Source organism: Prionailurus bengalensis, chromosome E3 (genome assembly GCF_016509475.1).
Source record: "Prionailurus bengalensis isolate Pbe53 chromosome E3, Fcat_Pben_1.1_paternal_pri, whole genome shotgun sequence".
Classification (NCBI taxonomy): domain Eukaryota; kingdom Metazoa; phylum Chordata; class Mammalia; order Carnivora; family Felidae; genus Prionailurus; species Prionailurus bengalensis.
The window spans coordinates 26,385,954-26,409,596 of record NC_057357.1 but is presented as its reverse complement, the minus strand read 5'-3'; the positions used below and the strand labels follow the sequence as shown (position 1 = coordinate 26,409,596).

General features: G+C 45.6%; 2 protein-coding genes across 5 annotated transcripts in view; one reads left to right on the top strand and one right to left on the bottom strand.

The window, feature by feature from the left end:
* Nucleotides 1–2,506: 2,506 nt before the first annotated feature.
* Nucleotides 2,507–21,649, bottom strand: KNOP1 (lysine rich nucleolar protein 1). Its single transcript, XM_043560401.1, is given in 6 exon segments — nt 2,507–6,673; nt 9,165–9,242; nt 15,911–15,979; nt 19,342–19,802; nt 19,805–20,260; nt 21,592–21,649. Coding segments are annotated over 6 exon segments (1,428 nt in total). The 5' UTR covers nt 21,644–21,649; the 3' UTR covers nt 2,507–6,361.
* A 1,717-nt stretch (nt 21,650–23,366) lies between these two features.
* IQCK (IQ motif containing K) overlaps nt 23,367–23,643 on the top strand; it is a 130,821-nt gene continuing 130,544 nt past the window's right edge. For 2 of the 4 annotated variants that reach the window (XM_043560396.1, XM_043560397.1), the window contains exon 1: nt 23,368–23,588. In XM_043560396.1, the coding sequence (XP_043416331.1) occupies nt 23,475–23,588 (114 nt within the window). In that variant the 5' untranslated portion in view covers nt 23,368–23,474. Of the gene's footprint in view, nt 23,589–23,643 lie in introns of all 4 variants that reach the window. The other 2 variants (XM_043560395.1, XM_043560398.1) reach the window with 2 other exon arrangements.

Below are 23,643 nucleotides of genomic sequence, written 5' to 3'. Positions count from 1 at the left end.
GGCAACATAAGCAAAAATAAGTAACTAGGACTAAAACAAACTAAAAAGCAAAGGAAATTAATGGAGCACCTGGGTGGCTCTGTCGGTTAAGTGGCTGACTCTTGATTTTGGCTTAGGTTATGATCTCATGGTCATGAGTTCAAGCCCCACATCAGGCTTTGCGCTCACAGCATGGAGCCTGCTTTGGACCCTCTGTATCCCTCTTTCTGCCCCTACTCTGCTCATGCTCTCTTTCACCCTCCCTCAAAAAATAAATAAATAAATAAGCAAAGGAAATTATCAACAAAACAAAAAGGTAACCTACTGAATGGGAGAAGATATTTGTAAATAATATATTTAATAAGGGGGTAATATCCAAAATATATCAAAAAACTCATACAACTTGTTAACACAAAAAACCCTCAAATAATTCAATTAAAAGTGGGATTTTTAATGCAGAGAACCTGAAAAGAACGGTTTCCCAAAGAAGACATACAGATGGATTGGGGCACCTGGGTGGCTCAGTGCGTTAAGCATCCAACTTCGGCTCAGGTCATGATCTCATGGTTTGTGGGTTCTAGCCCACGTTGGGATCTGTGCTGACAGCTCAGAGTCTGGAGCCTGCTTCGGATTCTGTGTCTCCTCCTCTCTCTGCCCCTCCCCCACTTGTGCTCTGTTTCTCTCTGCCTCTCATAAATAAATAAATGTTAAAAAAATTTTTTTCAAATAAAAAAAGACATACAGATGGCCAACAGATACATGAAAAGACGTTCAATATCACAAATCACTGGGGAAATGAAAATCAAAATCACAATGAAACGTCTCTTCACATCTTGTCAGACTGACTAAAATCAAAAAGACAAGAAGTAACAAGTGTTGGCAAGGACGTGGAGAAAAGGGAACCTCCATGCACTGTTGGTGGGAATATAAATTGGTGCAGCCACTGTGGAAAACAGTGTGGAGGTGTCTCAAAAAGTTAAAAACAGAAATACCACAAGATCCACTTCTGGGAGTTTACCCCCTAAAAACCAAAAACACAGATTCAAAAAGACACATGCACCCCTATGTTTACCCCACCATTATTTACAACAGAAGATATGGATGCATTCTACGTGTCCACTGATAAAGATGATTTGGTGCATAAACACACCCACACCCACAGAGCAATGTTACTCAGCCATGAAAAAAAAATGAAATCCTGACATTTGCAACAACACAGATAGACATATATGGTATTATGCCAAATGAAATAAGTTGGAAAAAGACAAATATCATGTAATTTCACTTATATGTGGAATCTAAAAAACAAAACAAATGAACAAAGAACAGAAACAGACTCATAGATACAAAGAAAAACCTGGTGGTTGCCAGACGGGAGGGGAGTGGGAAGAAGAGTGAAACGGGCAAAGGGGATTAAGAGGTACAAACTTCCAGCTATAAAATAAATCAATCACAGGGATGTAAGTACAGCACAGGGAATATAGTCAATACTACTGTAATAACTTTGCATGGTGACAGACAGTAATTACACTTTTTGTGGGGAGCATTTTTTAATGCATATAAACGTCAAATGACTACATTGCACACATGAAACTAATATATCGCATGTCAACTATACTTCAATTAAAAATAAATTTAAAAAAACACATTGGTGGGTTAAAGGAGAAAGTGAGGTCAAATCTGCAATTCCCTCTGTGGCTTCAGCAGAAACTATATTTTAACTGAATAAACCTCCCAAAGGAACATTTATGTTCATGATTGTTTATTTAATTACTTCTGACTCTCTTCATCCAGAAGAAAACTTGTCTAAACATATTACCCCGTTTGCTTTGCAGCCATAATTCTAAACCGCATGTGATTCTACTTTTTTACCACCAGATTTTTGGAATCAGGAATCTGAGTCTGTACTACTACTGATGAGCTTCCACTGTCATTTTATTCCGAATCACTAAAAGCATTAATATTGATTGGTGGTGATTCACAGCCTGTGCTCAGGAAAATGCATCCATTTTATCCAAATTGTGGATTAAAGTGCCCCAAACTTTTGTACTTCTGGAAGATATTCACTGGACATAAATCACATCTCATCTCTACCCTGTGAAATGCAGGATTACAGGTTCACAAAATCTCAGTATTAGTGGTTACAATAATTTTAAACAATTAAAAATTATTAGTCGGCTGAGCTTCCGACTCTTTCTTGATTTCGGCTCAGGAGATCCAGCCCCAAGCTGGACTCTGCACTGACAGTGCAGAGCTTGCTTGGGATTCTCTCTCTCCCTTTCTCTCTGCCCCTCCCCTGCTTGCTCCCTCTCTCAAAATAAATAAACATTAAAAAATATATAAACTCATATTTTTACTGAACACTTAGGACCAAGAATGTGCTATGGATTTTCTGGCCTATTTAATAGTGAACTTCCTCCTCACCCCTGTCCCCAGCCTGAGAAAACAGCCTCCAACAAAGAACAGCAGATACCCTTTTGCTCCCCTTTACTGAACAAAACATAAAGAAATTAAAAAAACATGGTGGTACTGCTCAGATATTATCAACTGATCTTTATTTCACAAAATTATTTCCATTAAAATTATTTCATATGCCACTTTTACTAGATACTATTTAAATGAAACACAACTGGCAAATTCACAAATTACCCGCTTTAAGTCATTTCCTTCTACTCTGAGGTTACACATCAGACAGCATTTGTTCCCAAGCCTAAGTAATGTTCTTATATTGATATGAATTTGGACTTTCATATTAGGTTGAATATGCATTACACCAAAGAAGCTTCTGAACCATCTGTTACACCTGTCCCAGACCAAAGCTTAGATCTTCTGTGACCTTTTGTGGTTTTCCTCAGCCCATTACTGAATCAATTAGCCAGACTCTGAAAACCATAGCCTACAGGGGATGAAGTGTACTGTTATCACAAAGGATAATGAAACAATAAAATTCTAAATATTCTAGGAAATACGATTTTAAAAATGAGGAAAAGTTCTGTATGAGACCTAGATTACTTTTCTATTGCTGCCTTAACAAATTAACACAAACTTAGTGGCTTCCAACAACACAATTTTATCACCTTATCTATTGACCCTAAGTCCAACAGGTCTCAGGGGGCTTACCCTCAAAGCAGGGCTTTGTTCCTTCTGGAGGCTCTGGCGGACAATCTGTTTTCTTGCTTTTTCCAGCTTTTAGAGGCCAGCTGCATTCTTCGGCTCATGGCCCTTGCCTCCACCTTAGAGTTTTTCTTACAAGTTTCTTTGACATTTCTGCCTCCCTCTTCTACAGTTAAGGACTCCTGTGATTAGACTGGGCTCACTCAGATAATCCAGGATAATCTTATTTTAAGGTTAGTTGATCAGCAACCTTAATTCCATCTGTTACCCAAACTCCCTTTCGTGTCCTAACATAGTCACAGGTTCTGGTGACTGGGACAAGGTCATCTTGTCCCAGGGGGACAATGGAGGGGTCATCTTGTCCAGGGGGAGAATGGAGGCTCATTATTCTGCCAACCACAAACCTAATTCTATGTTTGTAAAGTTGAATACACAATTTCTTTTAGAGAATGCTGTCTATCTAGCAGATACTTTTGATGGGCCACTCTAGTTATGGAAAGGAAGTCTCAGGGCAGAATTCAGTGGGCTAAGGCAGAAACAGCAGGAATCACTCCAAGGAATACAGTGGTTAAGAATCATGAGGTTTCAGAGACAGCTGGATAAGGAAGGGCAACTGTATGGAGGGAAGGACCCTGTCATGGAAAGTTGGTCAGTTGAGAAATCCCCAAGGGACAAACAGCCAACAAGTTTGAGAACAGGGCTATTAAATATTCAACCAAAACCTTGGCTGTGCTATATATGTCCGATCTCTCCTGCCCTGGTTCTGAATAAAAATCCCCAAACCATCTTGTTTCACTGGAGACATCATGAACAAGGGAAATCACACCAAACCAAACACAAAAACAAAAAAAACACAAAAACCCTTGCAGACAGATTGAGGGTACTGGACATAGGGAAAAGGGGCAGAGTGGCACAAGCCGATGTTGCTTAATTTACAAAGGAGAGAAGCCCAGTTAACCCAGGACACTCAGAGAGTAAATCCTCCTGGGACTGCAGACTGCTGCAGGACACAGACCTGCTAACTTGACAATGATCTGCACCAGTAAGAGCAGCAGAGGTAAGATTAAGTCCATTCTGAGGACACTGCCCATCTTGCTATCTTGGCTGTTCAACCTTCTCTGGCTAGACCCTGCTTTAGGAACAGACTATACTAAACCTTCCCCTCAGCCAGCAGATCTCTTCAGCCAATGGGGATACACTGAGTTTGAAAGTCAAATCCTATTACACACAGATTATTAATACTAAATGGCAGGAGGAGAAAGGTCTGACCATCACATCCTAATGAGAACTATCACTATGAGGACAAGACAGTGGACAATCAATCAATCAATCAGCCAGTCTCCAGAATCACCCAAGAGATGGCTGAGCACAATCTTCCCTGATAAGCCAAGGCAGGCCCTAGCTGTAGTGTGATCTCTCAGCAAGGTAAAAACAATTAAAGCAGACAGTATAGGGAGTAAATTCCTGTAGTGTTGATCAAGGCCAGGAGAGATTTATTCCCCTGTGAAAGGACAAGATTCTCTGAAGGAGCTAACTCAATTGCAGAACCTTACCTTCTAGGCAATTAGATGGCCTCTTCCATTATGTATCTCAAAGTTGAATCCATCAAAGGCCCAATTCACCTTCTGGCTGATGTGCCCACCTGAGACATTACTAGCACAGAACTGCAGGACTCTCGACCTAGTCAGTGTTTATTAGTCAGGGCAGGCCTGCCTCACCTCTACCCACCCAGTGGGACAGTAGTCGACCCCACGTTTGTCTCACCAGCATCTGCTCTTCACTCTTCCTTTCTGACCTGCCTGGAGTGCATCTTCGTCCACATGCCAGGGGCTGGCTCAGAAATGGGCATATGACCCACTGCTGGGCAATGCGTTATGATGAAAGGTCTTCTGGAAGTTTCCTTGAGTCATAAGGTTTTTCTTCTTCCTCTGGAATGTTCTACTGTCTTGATATCCAACTTAAAATTGGTCCAGCCCTTCTTCTACCAGCTTGATGAAGCCAACAGGATGGATGGAGCAGAGAGGAGAAGAGTTTCTTTGTTGAGCTGATGCATCAATTCTCTACATAAGGACTTCCTGCCAAGTGAGAGACTAAATATCCTGGCTGTTTAGTTAGGCTGCTGAGCTGGGATGACTATAGGTGTCAAATGATGTGAAAATGTCCCACTCATAAACTGTATGTTGGGATGCAAAATGCTAGGTGAATGGAAAGAAGGTGGTCGTATCGTTCAGGTCATTGTACCTGGAGCTCTGTGGGGCTGCCTATAGAGTCTAGGCATGGAAATGTGATCATGAGGAGGCAACTTCCTGTGTCATCCTCCACACATCCTGACACCTCTGCCACATAAGTCACCTAGGATTCTGTTCCTCATGGTAGCAAAGAATATAATAAACAGATCCCTGGGAATTTGTCATTGATTCACGAAGACTAACAGTCTCTCTAAAAATGCCTTTTTCAGAATTTAGTTAAGAGCATCAAGACTAAATCCAAGCTCAGCACTGAGGATGGAAAGCAGAAAGTCAGAAAAGGCAAAACTGGTTTAGAAACACATTTCCTAACAGCAAAGGAAGCTCAGTCACATCTGCTTGGTGACAATTCAGACCCCCCTTTGCCAGTAGCTCCTCCAAGATGGGAAAAGAAAATGAGTTTGCTCTTCCCTGTTTATCATTAATTCTACTTCCTGTTTGGGATTTAGACATCTAATAAAACTTCTGTTTCTTCAATCAAAAGAGATTTCAATCTCCAGTGAGTATTCCTGGTAAAGTTCCTTAGAGGGGGACATTCAGAGTAGTGAATAGTGACAGAGGACTTAGGGCACAAAAGTACAACACTTGGCACTTACTGGCTGGGTGAACCTGGGCAATTTTATTACTTCATCCCTGAACCTCAGTTTCCTCATCTATAAGATGGGGATAATAGCACCTATTTCATAATTATTAAGATTAAATACATTAATGCAGGGGCAACACATTAGTATGTACGTGGTACACACTAAGCACTCAAGACATTTAGCTATTATTTATATATGCTGATGTTTTCAAACAGGGATGGAATGCTTAATACAGAAAATAGTAAGTGTGAGCCACTCACATGTTCTCTTGACTTCTGAAACATGAGCTTCCCTGACCTCAGTTCATTCAAGCACATGGGCAAAGTTTTCTTTAATCTCTGCAGAGGTTGGACTCGAGACAACTGTAAAATGGCTTTCATTTGCACAACTGAATAATAAAAGCAATTCTGGCTGTTTTGAAGGACAAGACAGTAGAGTTTAATCTTCAAATTTGATGGACTTGGAAGCATTTCTGTCAATATAAAAGATTTTGTCTGGGGTGGTGGAGAAGCCAAGGCCAGCGCCACGGCTGTACTTCCAGCTCATGGCCCGGTCGTAGTCCTGCTGGAGGTTCTGCCGCAGAGTGTCGGCCGCCTTCTTGTTGAGAGCCATGTTGGGCCTTCCGGTCATGTTAGGGGGGCGGCTGAATGAAGGTGACACATTTTTAAAGCCACCCATAAGTTTGAGAAATTTCAGTTTCTGTTCCTCGTTTTCAAAACCAGCAGTATCCCACTGGCCAAACTGAGTTCCCTGTGTTAAAAGAAAAAGGTGGTCATTTTCCTGGTTTCCAAAGCCCCATCCTTTCCCCAAGCCCAGCCTCAACAAGGAGGATCCAGCTGATTAAATGCTCACTGTGGCACAGTGCTCACAAGCACATCAACAGACTATATTTTTCATTCTAACAAGAGCCGTGTAAGGAATACTGTATTTATTTTCATTTTACTGGTAAGGAAATGAAGGTATGCAGCCTAACTGGGGGCACAAGCCTAATCAATGACCCTGCCAGAATTCCATCTCGGGTCTGGCCGACACCAGGGCCCACCTTTAAACACGGAGCTGCCTGTTTGCTTCATTCCTCCCCTAACTCATGGCAAAGAGTATGGCACACCTCACCTCACCTCCAACCACTTTACCTCCCAGCTGGCCACTCTGCCCTCAGGTTACTGTCAGTTGGAGGGAAGAAGAGAGCAAGTGGGAATCTGAAACGCACATTGCTTCCCACGAGCACTGCGCTTTATAGTGGGGGGTGGAGGCCCAGGGGGGTAAAGGGTCACAAAGCCAAGCCAGAGGCTGAGTTAGTCCAGGACTAAGGGGGTCCCAATTCATGTCCAGAGTACTCTACCACCTATACATGAGTCACCCATGTTCAAGAAAATGCAAGACAGCTCCTAAGAGCGGCTGCAGAAGAAAAGACCCCTTTCCTTCTCACACCTGTGAGATACCAAGAAACCCAGCTCAAGAAAATTATGACTTTGAAGTCACACAGACCCAGGGATCAAGCCCGCCCTGGCTGACTCTGTTCAAATCACCTAACCTCTCTGAGCCTCAATGTCCTCATCTACAATACAGAAGTGTAATACACCTCTCACAGGGCTTTAACTAATGATCAAATCAGGTTTTTACACCAGCAACCCAGAGCACAATGCTTGGCATACTTTAAGTTCTCAAAAACTGGTCATTCTTCCCACCCCACCCCGACTGCTGACCTCCATGCTGCCTGGGAACTTTCCACTTGCAAGACAAATGCCAGCCTAGCACTTATTTCTAGATCAGTTTTGGGAGAATACTAAAAACTAATCGTTGTTACACTTGCCCTGAGTGAATCAGTGACAAATTCTTCCAGTTTCACAGCGGCCCAGATGGAGGCATAATTAACAGCTTCCCAGGCCTACAATTTCTAGAATGAGAAACCACCTCTGACAGCCCTGCACTGGGTCTGAGGAAACTAGCTCTTCCAAAGGCTGCTGACCCACTCAAAGAGGCCCTCCCACAGGGGCCCACAGCCAGTCTGGAATCCTCACCACAGGCCTCACCTGTCAAGTGTCCCCAGGTCCTGGGAGGCAATGCTACCTAAAGTGTCCCCAGCAGATGCCAGCCCCTGTGCCCTAAGATCCCCATCAGGTCCTTCTAGGTACAGCCTCTGGGGCCACTAGCTGCCCTGTTTCTTGCCTTCCTCAACTCAATAAGGATGTTCTATCAGCTCTGCTCAGCTGAAGAGGATGGAAAGAGAAGAGACACCCAGAGGGAAGACACATAACAAAGGCCCTCTCCATATCCCACTGGGCAAGAGTACAAATCCCACTTTACAGATGTGGAAACCGAGGCTCCAAAAGGAGAAGCTGCTTCCCTGGAGTCTCACAACGAGAAAGTGGCAGAGCCAGAAATTGAACTCAGGTCTTTTGATCCAAATTAGTTGTTCTGTCCTGTGTTAAACTGTGAAGGCTTAAGATAGGGCAGGAAAGCAAGCCTTCCTTGTCATCTAGATCCTTCTTTACCTCTCCCCAATCCAATTAACTATTAGCAAGTCTTGTTGGATTGTGAAGCTGTCTCTTCTCTCTGTCCTCTGCCACCATCCCAGTCCTCAGGCCTGCAGGCCGAGCCTCCTAACCAGCTCCCCACTTCCCCTACACACATGCCCTCCAGGAGCTCTCACTGCACCTAGAGTCTCCGTACAAGCTTCCAGCCACAGCTGTCGAGGTTGGCCTGGTGTAGGCCTGCCCACAGCCCCTCTCACCCTGCTTCAGCCTGACTTCGTGTCCTCACGCAGTACTCCCTCCTGTCCCATCTCCTCAGGCCTGGTTTGGACTCTCCCATTCCAACTGGACCTTGAAGGCAGTCCTGAGAGAGGCCTGCCACCACATAGCTCTTGCCTCTGCCACCTACCATGGTCCAAGAAGCCTTCTGAGGTCACTATCCACTGCTGGAAAGCGCTTATCACATGCCCTCAGAGACCAATGTGTGGGACACATCATCCATCCAGAGCTGGAGACAAAGGTTAAGGATGCTTCTCTGGCTTGGCCAGCTCTCTAGGAGGTAGGCAAGCACCCCTTCAGAAGGAGGAAAGTTAGCTCAAGACAAGCTCTGCAGTCAAGAGAGCCCAACGGCAGACTGGGACAGCCTCTGGGGCCTGGACTCCCATGGTCTTGTCTCCCATCACTCTGCTGCTCATGCCACAAGGCAAGGAAGGAGGAGTCAGGATGCCGGGGTATGTCACCCAGCAGAGCCAAAGCATTGAACTTACTGTCCACTTCCTTGGTTCTGAAGCTTCCGTTTTGCCCGACTCACGATCAATCTCTTCTTGCAAGGCCTTTCGCCTCACCTGAGCAAGGGAGAGCAAAGAAAAGAGGGAAATGGGACACAGAAGTTTTCCTTTGAGCTTAAAACAGAGCACAGAGATAGGGCAGGAGGACAGGACGGTAGCAAGAGGGAGAGGAGCTTTCCTCTGCTGCAAATTGGGGCAGGCATTTGTCGGGAACAATCTTCTAAGCATCCCAAGGCTGCAATCCCTTGGCCTAAAATGGGCAGCCTCATTTATTCTTTTTTTGCCATTTTTTAAGAATGAACTTTCCTATAAACTGAGCCTTATCCACCTTCAGTAGAACATTTTTGTCTGTAACAGCCATAGTGGGTGGAAACTTCCCCAAAGCACACTGCCTGAAGCCCTGCCTTCCTATACAGAAGATACAGTAGTTAACTTTCGGGATAGCATTATTTCTAGAAAGAACACTGGAGTGTGGCAAAGGCTAGTATGAAACTTAGCACTTAGATAAGTCATTTAACCTTTTTGTACTTAGATTCATTCATCTGCAAATAGAAATATCAGCTACCTTGGAGGATAAATGGCAGAAACAGAATTGTGCTATGATGTATAATAAATATATATTTGGTTGTCATCCTAGTTTCTGCAGAGAACTCCTAAACCCCTTGGGATTTCCAAAGTGAGGACAGCGATCAAGGTGTCTTATGCTATGTAAGTGAGGAGAACAAAGAAAAGCACCTGAGGATGGGGGCTGGTTGTCAGGTGAACCAACCCCATGACCATAGGGGGTTGGAACTTGCAGTCCCCCCTCCAAACTCCAGGGAGGGAAGAGGGCCTGGAAGCTGAATCAATTAGCAAATGGTCAATGATTTAATCAATTGCACCTATGTAATGAAGCCTCCATAAACCTCCCAAAAGAGCAGGATGTTCAGAGAGCTTCTGGGTTGGTGGAAAACATGGAGATTTGTAAAGAGTGGTATACTTGGAGAGGGCATGAAATTTTAGTGCCATTTCCCTATACCTTGCCATATGTATCACTACCATCTGGCTATTCTTGATTTGTATCCTTTTATTATAAACCAACAGTCTAGTAAGTGAAATGATTCGGAGTTCTGTGAACTGCTCTAGCAAATTAATAGAACCCAAGGAGGGGGTCATCAGAACCTCCCATCTATAGCAGGCTGCCGAGGGGTGGTAGTAGCCTGGTGAGACTGAGTCCTTAACCTGTGGGATGTGACACTATCTCCATATATATTGTGTCAGATTGGAGTTGAATTGTAGGACACCCAGCTGGTCTCCAAGAATTGCTGGTGTCGGAGAACCTCCCTGCCCAACATTAAATTGTTGGGTGCAGAATGTTAAGAACCTAATAGAGTGCCTGGTACACAGCAGGTACATCTTATGCAACGCTGCTAGCATGGCTCAAGGCCACCATCAGCATACTAATGACCCTGCTGTTTGATATAAAAGCTTCCAGGACCAATATCCCTGACAAACATAGATCAAAAGTCCTCAACAAAATGTCAGCAAACTGAATTCAACAATACATTAAGAGAATCATTCACCATGATCAAGCAGGATTTATCTCAGGGATGCAAGGATGGTTTAATATCCATCCTTGATATACCACATTAACAAAATGAAGAATAAAAATCATACTCATCTCAATACATGCAGAAAAAGCATTTGATAAAATTCAACATCAATTCATGGTAACAAATGTCAATAAAGTCGATACAGAGGGAACATACCTCAACATGATAAAGGCCACATAGTTAACATACTCAATGGTGAAAAGCTTCAAGTTTTTCCTCTAAGATTAGAAACAAAACAAGAATGTCTACTCTCATCACTTTTATTCAACACAGTACTAAAGTCTCGGGCACCATAGACAAGAAAAAGAAACAAAAGTGATCCAAACTGGAATGGAACAAATGAAACTGCCACTACTTGCAGATGACATGATAATCTATATAGAAAACCCTAAAGACTCCACCAAAAAACTATTACAACTAATAAATGAATTCAGTAAAAGTTGCAGGATATAAAAACAATATACAGGAATCTGTTCCATTTCTATACACTAAAAACAAACTACTGAAAAGAAAAATTAAGAAAACACTCCCAGTCACAACTGCATCAAAAATAATAAAACACCTAGGAATAAATTTAAGGAGGTGAAAGAGCTATACTCTGAAAATTTTAAGACATGGATGACACAAACTTGAAGATGACATAAATAAATGGAAGGATATACCATGCTCATGGATTGGAAGAATTAACATTGTTAAAATGTCCATATTATCCAAAGCAATCTACAGATTCAATGCAATCCCTATCAAAAAACCAATAGCATGTTTCACAGAACTGGAATGAACAATCCTAAAATTCATATGGAATCACAAAAGATGCTGAACAGCCAAAGTAACCCTGAGAGAGAGAAAAACAAAGCTGGAGGTACCACAATCCCATATATCAAACTATACTACAAAGCAGCAGTAATCAAAATAGCATAGTATTGGCACAAAACCAGAGATCAATGGAAAAGAAGCCTGAAATAACTTATAGGTCAATTAATCTATGACAAAGCATCCAAGGATCTAGCAATGTGGGAAAGACAGTCTCTTTAATAAATGGTGTTGGGAAAACTGGACAGCTACATGCAGAAGAATGAACTAGACCACTCTCTCAGACCATACACAAAGATAATTTCAAAATGGATTAAAGACTTAAATGTGAAACCTGAAACCATAGGACCCCTAAAAGAAAACAAAGGCAGGGGCGCCTGGGTGGCGCAGTCGGTTAAGCGTCCGACTTCAGCCAGGTCACGACCTCGCGGTCCGTGAGTTCGAGCCCCGCGTCAGGCTCTGGGCTGATGGCTCAGAGCCTGGAGCCTGTTTCTGATTCTGTGTCTCCCTCTCTCTCTGCCCCTCCCCCGTTCATGCTCTGTCTCTCTCTGTCCCAAAAATAAATAAACGTTGAAAAAAAAAAAATTAAAAAAAAAAAAACAAAACAAAGGCAAAAAATTCTTGGTAATATTTTTCTGGATCTGTATCCTTAGGCAAGGGCAATAAAAACAATTAGAACTACAACAAACTAACAAAAAGGCAACCTACTAAATGGGAGAAGATACAGCTGACCCTTGAACAAGTGGGGATTGGGGCACTGGCCCCCTGCACAATTGAAAATCCACATATAAATTCTGACTCTCCCAAAATTTAACTGTTAGCCTACTGTTGACTGGAAGTTTTACCAGTAATATAAACAGCTGATTAACACAGACTCTGTATGTTATATGTATTACATACTATAATCTTACAATAAAGCTAAAGATGTAATTAAGAAAATCAAAGGAAAAAGTACATTTACAGCACTGTATTGAAAAACTTTGTGTATTCATGTACTCGTACAATTCAAACCCATGTTGTTCAAGGATCAACTAATTTGTAAGGATCAACATACCTGCAAATACTATATTCGATAAGGGCTTTATATCCAAAATATATGAAGAACTCATACATGGGGGGCCTGGGTGGCTCAGTTGGTTAAGCGTTTGATTCTTGGTTTCAGCTCAGGTCATGATCCTGCAGTTCATGAGATCAAGCTCCAAGTTGGGCTGTGTGCTGATAATGGGGAACCTGCTTGGGATTCTTCCTCTCCCTCTCTCTCTCTCTGCCCCTTCCCTGCTTGCATGGGCATGCTCTCTCTCTCAAAATAAAGAAACTTAAAAATCAACTAGAAAATGGGCAGAGGACCTGAATAGACATTTTTACAAAGACATACAAATGGCCAAAACATGAACAGATGTTCAACATCATCAGGAAAATGCACATCAAAATCATAACAAGGTATCATGTCAAGCCAGTCAGAATGGCTAGTATCAGAGACTGGAGGTAACAAGTGTTGGTGAGGATGCAGAGAAAAGGGAACCCTTGTCCACTGTGGGTGGGAATGCAAAGTGGTGCAACCAGTATAAAAAAATAGTATGGAATTTCCTCAAAAAATTAAAAATAGAAATACAATACAAGCCAGTAATTCCACTTCTGGGTATTCACCCAAAGAAAAGGAAAACACTTAATTTGAAAAGATATACGCACCCCTATGTTTATCCCAGCATTATTTACAATTGTCAAGATATGAATGCATCCTATGTGTTCACTGATAAATGAATGGAAAAAGTTGTGGTGTGTGTGTGCGCACAAACATGCACACGTGCGCGCGCGCACACACACACACACACACACAATGGAATATTACTCAACAACAAAAAAGAACGAAATCTTGCCAGTTTACGACAATGTGGATGGACCTACAGGGTATTATGCTAAGTGAAATAATTGAGACAGAAAAAAGACAAATACCATAGAATTTCACTTATATGTGCAATCTGGAAAACAAAACAAAACAAACGACTCATAAAAACAGACAACTAGTGGTTGCCAGAATGGAGGGGTGTAGGAGGCTGGGCGAAACAGATAAAGGAGATTAGGAAGTACAAACGCGTAAGTAAGTCACAGGGATGTACAGTACAGCATAGAGAATACAGTCAGTAATCTTGTAATACCTTTGTATAGGTGACAGATGGTAGCTACACTTATTGTGGTGAGCATAGATTAAAGGATATAATTGTTGAATCACTAGGCTGTACACCTGAAATATAATATGGTATGTCAGCTGTACTTCAATTAGGGAAAAAAAAGCATCCAGGGTCTCCTTCTCCCTCATAAGGGTTCAGGTAGAACTTTGACCCAATTTGTGCCCTTTCCTCCTCCCTTCTAATCTGCCACAGGCTGTGAGACAAAGTGACCACTTATGTAAGTTGAAAACTATATAAAACAAAGTGACAACTGTAAAAATGAGAGAAAAAATAACATATTCCTATAGCGGAGCCATGCTCCAGATGCAGAGTGATACAGATGTGCCTAAGACAAAATGAAATTCAATTCACCAGTTAAATGATAAAAATTAAGAGAATGGGGGGGCGCCTGGGTGGCGCAGTCGGTTAAGTGTCCGACTTCAGCCAGGTCACGATCTCACGGTCCGTGAGTTCGAGCCCCGCGTCAGGCTCTGGGCTGATGGCTCAGAGCCTGGAGCCTGTTTCCGATTCTGTGTCTCCCTCTCTCTCTGCCGCTCCCCCATTCATGCTCTGTCTCTCTCTGTCCCAAAAATAAATAAAAGTTGAAAAAAAAAATTAAAAAATGAAAAGAATGGTCTACATAACGTAGCATGATTACACAGTGCTTTAAAATTACACATAGTTACAAAGGAAAAATCTAGAAAAATATAGTAACAAAGGGTTAACAGTGACCATTCTTAGGTGATAGGATTTCAGGTCACATTATTTTTTTTAGGTTGCAATGTTTTAACATAGTGAACTTTCAGCATTTACAGGGAAAAAAGGCAGAGGTAAAATAGAAAGCTTCACTTACGTTGAGGTAATCTGTCACCCATAACGGTTAAAAGTTTCCTTAAAAATTGTAAACAGTAGGCACAAGTCAGCAGCAAAGGGGCTGCTGGTGGGCATCGCCCATAAGAAGTACATGGGCATGAGGACTCTCAGAGTTCTAGCAGCTTGCTGCATCCTGAGCGGGGGAGGATACCTGCGAAAGGAACTGAGGGAAGGGGCCCAGAGCCCAGAGAGGCAGGGCCCCCCCCCCACCTCTGTCCTCTCGGTCCTCATTACAGTTAGCCCTGACCCTGGGGAGCCGCATGACTATGACCTGCAAAAGGCTGGGGACCTCCCATTTCTAAGGGGTTTGTGCTTTGTGCCAGGCCTTGGACTGGGCTCTGTCAGCATCCCCTTACTGATCAGCATGGTCCTACTTCCGAAGCCCCTGCCTCCAGGGAGAGTTCCTTAGCACTCCAAAGGCATTAGGTTTGGAAATTCTTTGACATCTTCTAGGCTCCCACATACTCAGCTCACTTCCTAGTAGTCACTGGTTTCTTTCTCTCCTGGAGTAGAAGGGCCATGAGACAGGGGTCATCCCTGCATCACACCCTGTTGCTTCTCTCCAGCAGTTACTTGCTGACAAAGCGTGAGGATGTGGTCAGGGTAATGGGTGCCCCTTATTAAGCAGATATAAGACAGGCCCCTGCTGATTGCCTCACAAACATGACTGCGTCTGGTTTCCACAGCCACCTACACGAGAGGGTCAGTAAGGTCAGTGACTTCCCAAGGATGTTAGTAATGGTCCAAAGCCAAGCCTCTGCTGTTACCACTGTCCTGCCTGGCCTCATTTGCTCCAGGATCATACAAAGACCCCAATTCCAGAAAGTCATGCTCCTTTATAGGATACATCTACCTACAGATCCAGGCACACCAGAAGCTGAAGCTGAGCCACAACAGAATAACTTCTCTAAGTGCTCCTGAATTGAGGACAGGAGGTGACAATGCACGGGCCTGGCTGAGCGCATGTTCCCTGCCCTGGCTGCAGTTCCTGGAGTCATACTCCTGTCTCTCCTGCAGCAATTACAAGGGAAACACTCAGCCTGAGATTCTCAATGATCAGATAGCCCCTCAGCCAAAGCTGTGGTAGTGAAAGGGTCTCCCAGCATCAAGTGGGGAAGGCGCCACAAGTCTCCTGCCACTTGAGGTGTTCCAGAGCTGGCTGGTGGCTTTTGGGTTCCTTGACACCTCTGGGACCAGGATCTTGTTGCCCAGGAGGAGACAAATGTGTGCCTGGTGGGTGGCAAGACATCTGGGAGGGGGATGAGGACCTGGACCGTACCTGGTCTATGTGCGCCTCATCCATGTTGCCTTTCTTTTCCAACACCACCTCTAAGTCTGTGTCAGGCTCCTGCACAAAAGGGCAAAGGGAGGAAGAGTCAAGCATACGATGGCCTCTGCCCCAGCAGCCCAGCAGGATGAGATCATGATAATCCAGAAAAGTCCCAAGACTGCAGCACCACCTCAACCCCTGCCACCAACAGAACTTCTGACATCCTGTCTTCCACATTTCTGATTCTCAAGACAACGGCACTGACCTAACATATGAAGAAACTAAGATTCAGAGAGGTGACAGGACCATCATGAAGTAACCCCCACAGCTCAGGGACAGAACTGACACAGGTCTCCTGACTAAGGCTGGGCACACCTTTCCTCCCACAGACATCATCTTATCTCCCATGGCACCACACCAGCAAGAGGAGAGAGGCCAAGGGCCCTGCTGATGGGGGTGGAGGGACAGACTGGCAGGGGACAGGTAAGCCTGGGGCCCTGATTGGGGTGAGGGTGGGCAGGGCGGGGACCCTGCCAGCAAACCTAAATCCAGTTCTCTCCTCCAGTGCCCACCCCCACTCCAGTCCTAGTCATTGCCTTCCCTCCTATCTGGACAACACAACAGTCTCTAACTCCTGCTTCCTCACCCCCTTCCACCCCAACCCTGCTCCATTATGCACAACAACTAGGGTGAGCTTTAAAAACTCAACTGGAGGGGCACCTGGCTGGCTCAGTCAGTAGAGCATTACAACTCTTGATCTCGCAGTTGAAGGTTCAAGCCTTACATTGGGTACAAAAATTACTTAAAACAAAATCTCAGGGCCTGGTGGCTCAGTTGGTTGAACATCTGACTCCTGATTTCAGCTCAGGTCATGATCTCGTGGTTCATGAGTTGGAGCCCCAAGTCAGGCTCCGCAAAGTCAGTGCAGAGCCTGCTTGGGGTCCTCACTCTCTCTCTCTCAAAATAAATAAATAAACTTAAAAAAAGAAAAAGGTAAATAAAATAAAATCTTAAAAAAAAACTCAACCGGATCATATCGTATATACACCTTAAACTTGCACCATGTTATATGTCAATTAAATCTCAATTAAAAAAATAAAAATTTTAAAAATCAGATCACATCACCCCACTACTCCCCAAACTCTCCAGGGGCTCTTATCCTATTTACACAAAAATCTAGACTCCTGTGGCCTCTATGGTCTCTATTCCTTGGCCCCTCCCATACTCCCAGCTTCTACTACCCCAGTCTCTGCTCCTTCCAGGGCCTCTGCACTGTTGCTCCCTCTGCATGACCCACAGCCAACAGCCCTCACACAACTCCGCTCCCATGTGGTGTCCTCATTGGGCCTGCCCTGGGCATGTTTGCATGTGTCAAACTTGCTCACTGACCTTAGCTCCCATGGGACCCTCTAAAAGTGAGACCCCAGGCTACTTTCCCTGATCCTTTGGTCATGACAACTGCCATCTTTTCGCAGTCTGACTTTAAATACGCTCTGCGCGGCACCCAGCATCACATGTGATGATCCCTGGAAGGCTCTGTTTACTCACATCACCCATCCAGACCCTGAAGATGTGTGCATTTCCTGACTCAGAGGGCTGTCCGAGGCAGCAGAGCCCCCAAGGCAGGAGATGTTAAACAGAGGGGACCAACCACCTTTCACTGAACTCTGGAAAGAAGGGATTCTGATGGGGGTTGGGCTCCCAGCCTCTGGGGTTCCTCTTGGCCCCAAGAGCTTCTGAATGAAAGAAACCAGTGAAATAAGTCTAATGGACTAGGACAAAACTGGGAAAAATCCAGAAACCAGAACTGCCTTTTGTAGGCCCTGAAAAGGAGGCCGCCCCTGCCCTCCTCAACCCTATCAAGCTGAGCTGAGGGTGCCCAAACACTTCCTGATGACCTTGCTCCAGGGGGCTCATCCTTCAATTGGTATTAACGGAGCCCCCGCCAGTGCCAGGGCCATCCTTCAGTAACAACTACATACACGTTAGCCATCATTCTTACTTGAGGACCACAGGGCAGTGGCTGGTCTGAGCTTACCTGGCTGGTCGGTGCAGAACTGGGAAGAGAACTCAGGGCTTGTTTAATAGAAGACAGTCACTTCTTGGGCTCTAATGGCTCTACCATCTATGGGAAGTTACAGGGCAGCTTCTGAGAAAGGATGAAACCTCCAGTTCCAAAGCCAGACTGGGCTGAAAGCCCACCCTGACAGGTAGATGATCCTGATCAAGGTATTTAACTCCTCCCTTAGTATCCTTGTCTGTTAAATGAGGATAACGACAGCAGCCATTTCACCAGACTGACGTGAGGATTAAACGGGTTAATACATGGGGAGCATTAGCCTACCGCCAGGCACACAGTAAGTGTTCAACATCAGCCTTGGCTACCCCAACAGGCCAGACATCTGCTTGGAGTAGGACACATACCATCTCATTTCCCCCCTGCACATCCACTCACTTATTCCAAAAACAGGAATGAAGGTGTGGTCCTGACACAAATAGAGGCAGATGTGGACCTGTGGAGTCCAAGTGCTCTGGCTCATCTCCTCCCTTCTCTCCCCCACTCAAGGAAGCCTGTCAGGATGGAGACAACGTATCTCTGTTGTCTTCGCCAGACCATCAACTATTCTCTTCCTCCGGGTAATTAGGATTGGGTTTTCCTCCCGGGAATTGTCTTCCCCCCGACCTCAAACAGTGGGGTTCAGTGGGACTAATACCCTAGTTTCCTCCCCCCAGCTTCAGATCAGGGCTTCCAGCTTGGGTGATCACCTGAGGCATGTGACAGCAGCCCTGAGGATTTTCTTGTAATCGTTTCAGAGGGGCTACAGTTCTCCCTTTGGGGGTAGTCTAACTACTAGGATGAAATCCTGGAACTGCTGAGACTGTCTTGCTATGGGTGGGGGGTGGGAGGTGCCTGTCTGTGACTAAAACCCACTAGAAGAAAAAAATACAAAGCCCAGAGCCGGGGAAAGCCACACAGGCATCTCCTGCAATCCAAACCTATTTGGTCTCTAAATCATGTAAACAGAGCACAGAAAATAAACTCAGATAGGCTTGGACACCATGTTATCTCAAACTATTTGGTTCCTGAGTTTTGGACAGCAAGTGGCAAGAGTTCAGAAAGAGAGTGATTCATCTGAAAAATTTATATCGATTCAGACCCTAAGTGAAGATAGTGAGAAGTTGGGTAGAGTTTCAATAGCAAGGGATACCTTTATTACTGAGGATAGTGCATGAGTACCTGGATCCAGCCATACCTGAAACTAAATAGCTTTTAACCTTTCCAGTTACATATCTCAACAAATACCCTTTTCTGGATGAAGTCAGTTCAATCAGGGTTCTGGAAGCTACAAAGGGGAGTGCCTGTGTACGAATGCACACACACACTCCCCACTTCCACCCTTATTCACCCAAGCAGAGTCTACTTCTGAAGAAAAGCTTACCTCTTTACAAGGCTCTCCTGCTACTCTGCTCTCTTTCTCCTTCTTCTTTTTATTCCTCCTCAGAGCTGGCTCCTCAATGCCTGGCTGCTCTGCCTTTTTCTTGGCCTTCATTTTCTTTTTTGCAGGGGACTTGGGGTTATGTTCTATTGGGATGTATTCTGGAGCCTCAACTTTGACTGGCTTCTTACTTCCTTTCCTGGGGATGCCCTCAATGGACTTGGAGAGCTCAAGGTGCCCTAGGGAGGTGTCTCCCTTCTGGTGGATTTTCTTTTTCTTCTTCATCTTCACATTGTGCTCCCTGGGGCTCTCCTGCTTCCGTTTCCGCCCTGAGGCTGTCTGCTCCTCTCCATCCTTCCCCACCGAGCAAGCATACAGAGAATCCCCAGACTCACAGAACCAAGGGTCCTTGGCTGAAAAGGCTGCAGCCTCCTGAGCCTTTTTCTCCTTCTTGTGTTTTTGGGCTTCTTGCCGATGCTGGTCACCTCCTCGCCCTGTCTGGGGTCCGGGAAGGTCTTCACTCTCGAGCCAGGGGACATGGCCGGAGGCCATAAGGACTTCCTCTTCTTTTTCTTCTCCCCACCTTGGAACTCAGATGAACCAAGAGCCTGCTTCCTGGGGCTCGGCAACTTCTCTGTCCGTCCAGCACGTAATGTGGTCTCAGGTTCTAAGTGCTGCTCACTGAGGGTGCTATGTCCCTTCTTTTTCTTCTTTTTCTTCACTAGAGGCATCTCAGATGCCTGTCCCAGGACCACACTCTTTGAGGGGGATGTGGCTTTTGTGGGACAGATCTCAGTGAAGTAATTGTCACTGTTTAAAACTGAGTATTGAGTCTCTAGTTCTTTGACCACCTTCTTTTTCTTCTTCTTTTTCTCTGGGAGCCCAAGGCCCAAGTCTCCTTTGTGGGTTTTAGTGATCATTCCTGAAAAAAGAAATGGTACACGTTATCCCCTACCAAATCCCCGTGTACAATTCAGTTAGGTAGTACCAAAAGCCACGTTTCTTTTTTTTTAATGTTTATTTTTGAGACAGAGCATGAAAGGGGGGTCGGGTCAGAGAGAGGGAGACACAGAATCCGAAGCAGGCTCCAGGCTACGAGCTGTCAGCACAGAGCCCAATGCAGGGCCCGAACCCACGGACTGTGAGATCATGACAAGAGCCGAGGTCGGACACCCAACCGACTGAGCCACCCAGGTGACCCAAAAGCCATGTTTCTGAGTAGCTAGTCTGAAATGTTAAGGGATGGAAAAATGTGATCAAAGAAGTAGAATGGAGTTTAAATTCAGACAGGCCCAAGTTCAAATTGAAACTGCTCCCTCACCTTAAGCTAATCATCTAGCCTCCCTGAACATTAATTTCCCCATCTAGAAAATGGGGGGAAATAACACTTCCTTCTCAAAGGGAGAAGTGATCCATGCAAAGTGGTACACTGTTGATTCCTTTTCCTAACCCCCCTTCTCAGATCTCTGGGCCTAGTCACCCATTCCAACAAATTTACTGCCTACCCTGTGCCAGCCAGGGAGGACACAACTGCAATTAAATCAGACAATTTCTGAAGGGAACAGAAATCCTGAGGTGAACTCTTCCTGCCAATTCCCACCAGAGGCAGTAACTGTGGCACAATTAACTCCTTACCTTGGTTCACCTAAGTAGCTTTTCCTTTGTGTGTGGAAACTAACTTCCCCCACCTGCACGCTGGATGACTTACCCTTCTAATTACCTTCCCATGTGGCTAGTAGTATGAGCAGCAGCAAGATATGGAAGGAGCCCCAGCTAGGACAGACAAGACCTGGGTTCAAATGGTGACTGACACTCTCTTGCCACATAGCGTTGGCTTATCCGGGCCTCAGTTTCCCTATCCATCATCAGAGACTGAACCAGATCAAAGGCTGCCAGGGGGAGAAGGTGTGGGGGCCACACCTCGCCTGCTTCACTGTTTTTAAATTTTCAAATTACCAATATTTAACAATTGGAGATGACACAGAGCAACCTACAATGTCCAGCTTTTTTGGGGAAATGTCATGTAGGCAACTGTGCGAGGGCCCTCAAGTACACTTTAGCTTCCAGCTAGGCTACTTCTGTCACTCATCACACCCCAGTTCCTATTGCTCCCTGAACTAGGTGACATGGAGACACCCAGGGAATCTAGAAACAAAATATCCCCCAGGTTTGGACAGTGGGAGGCATAGTTCAAAAGGCTCTCCATCCTGAAGCTCTCCAGGCTCAGAACCCTGCAGACTGGACTTGACTCACCATTAGCAGCTTCAAGGAGCCAGGCCAGGACCAAACTATGACTCAAATTCATTTGTAACTCATGCCAGGAGCACCTGGAAAGTCAAGGGAACCCTGTCATTCATTCCTATCCTGTTTTCTGCTCTATTCCCAGAGCCTAGCTCTGTACCTGGCACATAGCAGATGTTCAATAAATACTCACCGAAAAAATGAATGCCAGAGATACAGAGATGAACAAGCTAAAACACCTGCTATGGGGTGCCTGGGTGGCTCAGTCGGTTAAGCATCTGACTTTGGCTCAGGTCATGATTTCACAGTTCGTGGGTTCAAGCCCTGCATCAGGCTCTGTGTGGACAGCTCAGAGTCTGGAGCCTGCTTAGGATTCTGTGTCTCCCTCTCTCTGTCCTCGTCCGCTTGTGCACACTCGCTCACTCTCTCAGAAGTAAAAAACAAAAAACAAAAACAAACACTTAAAAACTGTTAAAAAAAAAAAAAAAAAAACACCTGCTCTCAAGAAGGTGTAGGAGGAAAAGATGTGTGATAATGAAGACACAAGTGATAACATCAAGGCTAGTGGTGAGGTCAGGGCAATGGAGTTAATCTAATCTGACCCATCAGTCGTCAGTAAAGTTTCTAGTACAGAAGTTTCCAGCTTGGGCAACTACAGGACGGTGGTGTTAAATCCTAAGAAAAAGGAACTGAAGGAGGGTGATTAGGGGCTGCAGGAGACAGGCTGGTTTGCATAGATGCCTTGAGATATCCAAAAGAAGACTGTCCAGTGAACAGGTGGATATGTGGGTCTGAGGCTCAGGGGTGATGGGGCTGACATAGATAAGAAAAACTTAGAAATGTATGGATGATAACTAAGCCTCAAATACAACGAGCCTAAGACAACACCTTAGGGAAACAGGAGGGCAGAGGAAAAGGGGCCTGCAAAGGAAGAGAAGTCGGTGCAAACCTAGAGAGGGTGGAGTCAAGAGAGAGGAGAGCGCCTCAGGTGGGGGAATAGTCAAGAGACCTGTTTGGAACAAAGAAGCCAAAGGGGGGCTGTGGTCAATTTAATCCCCTTAAGCTTCGCTCCTCTTCAGCACTGAATATCCTCCTCTTCAACCCAGCGAGCCCAGATGTATTCACTCCTAGGGAAGAGGAATGTTCCTTACAGTGTCTCCAGTAAAAACCAGCACTTTCTCCAAAAGCGCTTTTAAAATCTCGCGGTAGCCTTCTGAGGACTGGTGTGAAGGCCCCATCGCACAGACTTGCTGAGGCGTCGAGACTTCAATTTACCAGTCCTAGGTCCTAAAGCCAGCAAGTGGCAAAAAAAGATTCGAACCCAGCCCGCAGAGCCTGTGCTCTGCACAATGGAACCAACACCCCACCACCACGGCAGGTTCACTAGCGGGAAGCAAGGGAGCCGGGAGGCGAAACGGACCCTCTAAAGCTCCGCAGCGCCAAAGCTTCCGCGCGCATACACACGCGCGGAGGGATTACCCGCGATCCTGGCCCCACTCCAAGGCGGGAGAACTTCCAGAAGGCGGCGGCCTCAGGCCGGAGCGAGCGCTGGTGGTTGGTGGTGTGGATTTGGGGTGCAAGTCGCCCGCTTTTCCCTTAGTTTGCCCCGCAAGTCCCCAAGCCCAATCTCCAGACCCCGCGCCTCCCCGCCTGGGCCGCCCCTCAGCACTCACCCACAGGCCAATCTTCCCCGCCTCCACGTGAAAGCCAGCTCCGCCGCGACCCGGAAGTTAATCTCGAGTCTCTGGCTCGCCCCCGTGAATTCTGGGTCCTTCCGGGTCGCAGCCCTGCTGGGAGGGCGGTTGCCTTGGAAACCGTGGCCATGGCGGCCCCGGGGCGGGTGAGCAGTCGCACCGGCCCTCGCGAGGAACCGGCTGGCTCTACAGAGTCGTCGGATGCTACCCGGACGCCAGTGCCCACTGTGTCCCCCGTATCCCCCGAGCTACCCGTCTCGCCCGGACAGGGTGCGGAGCCGCTGGGCAAGAACCTGTGGGAGCAGATCTGCGAGGGTAGGCAGTCCGGGCCGGCAGAGAGGGGCGGGACTCGTCAGGCTAGAGCCGCGTT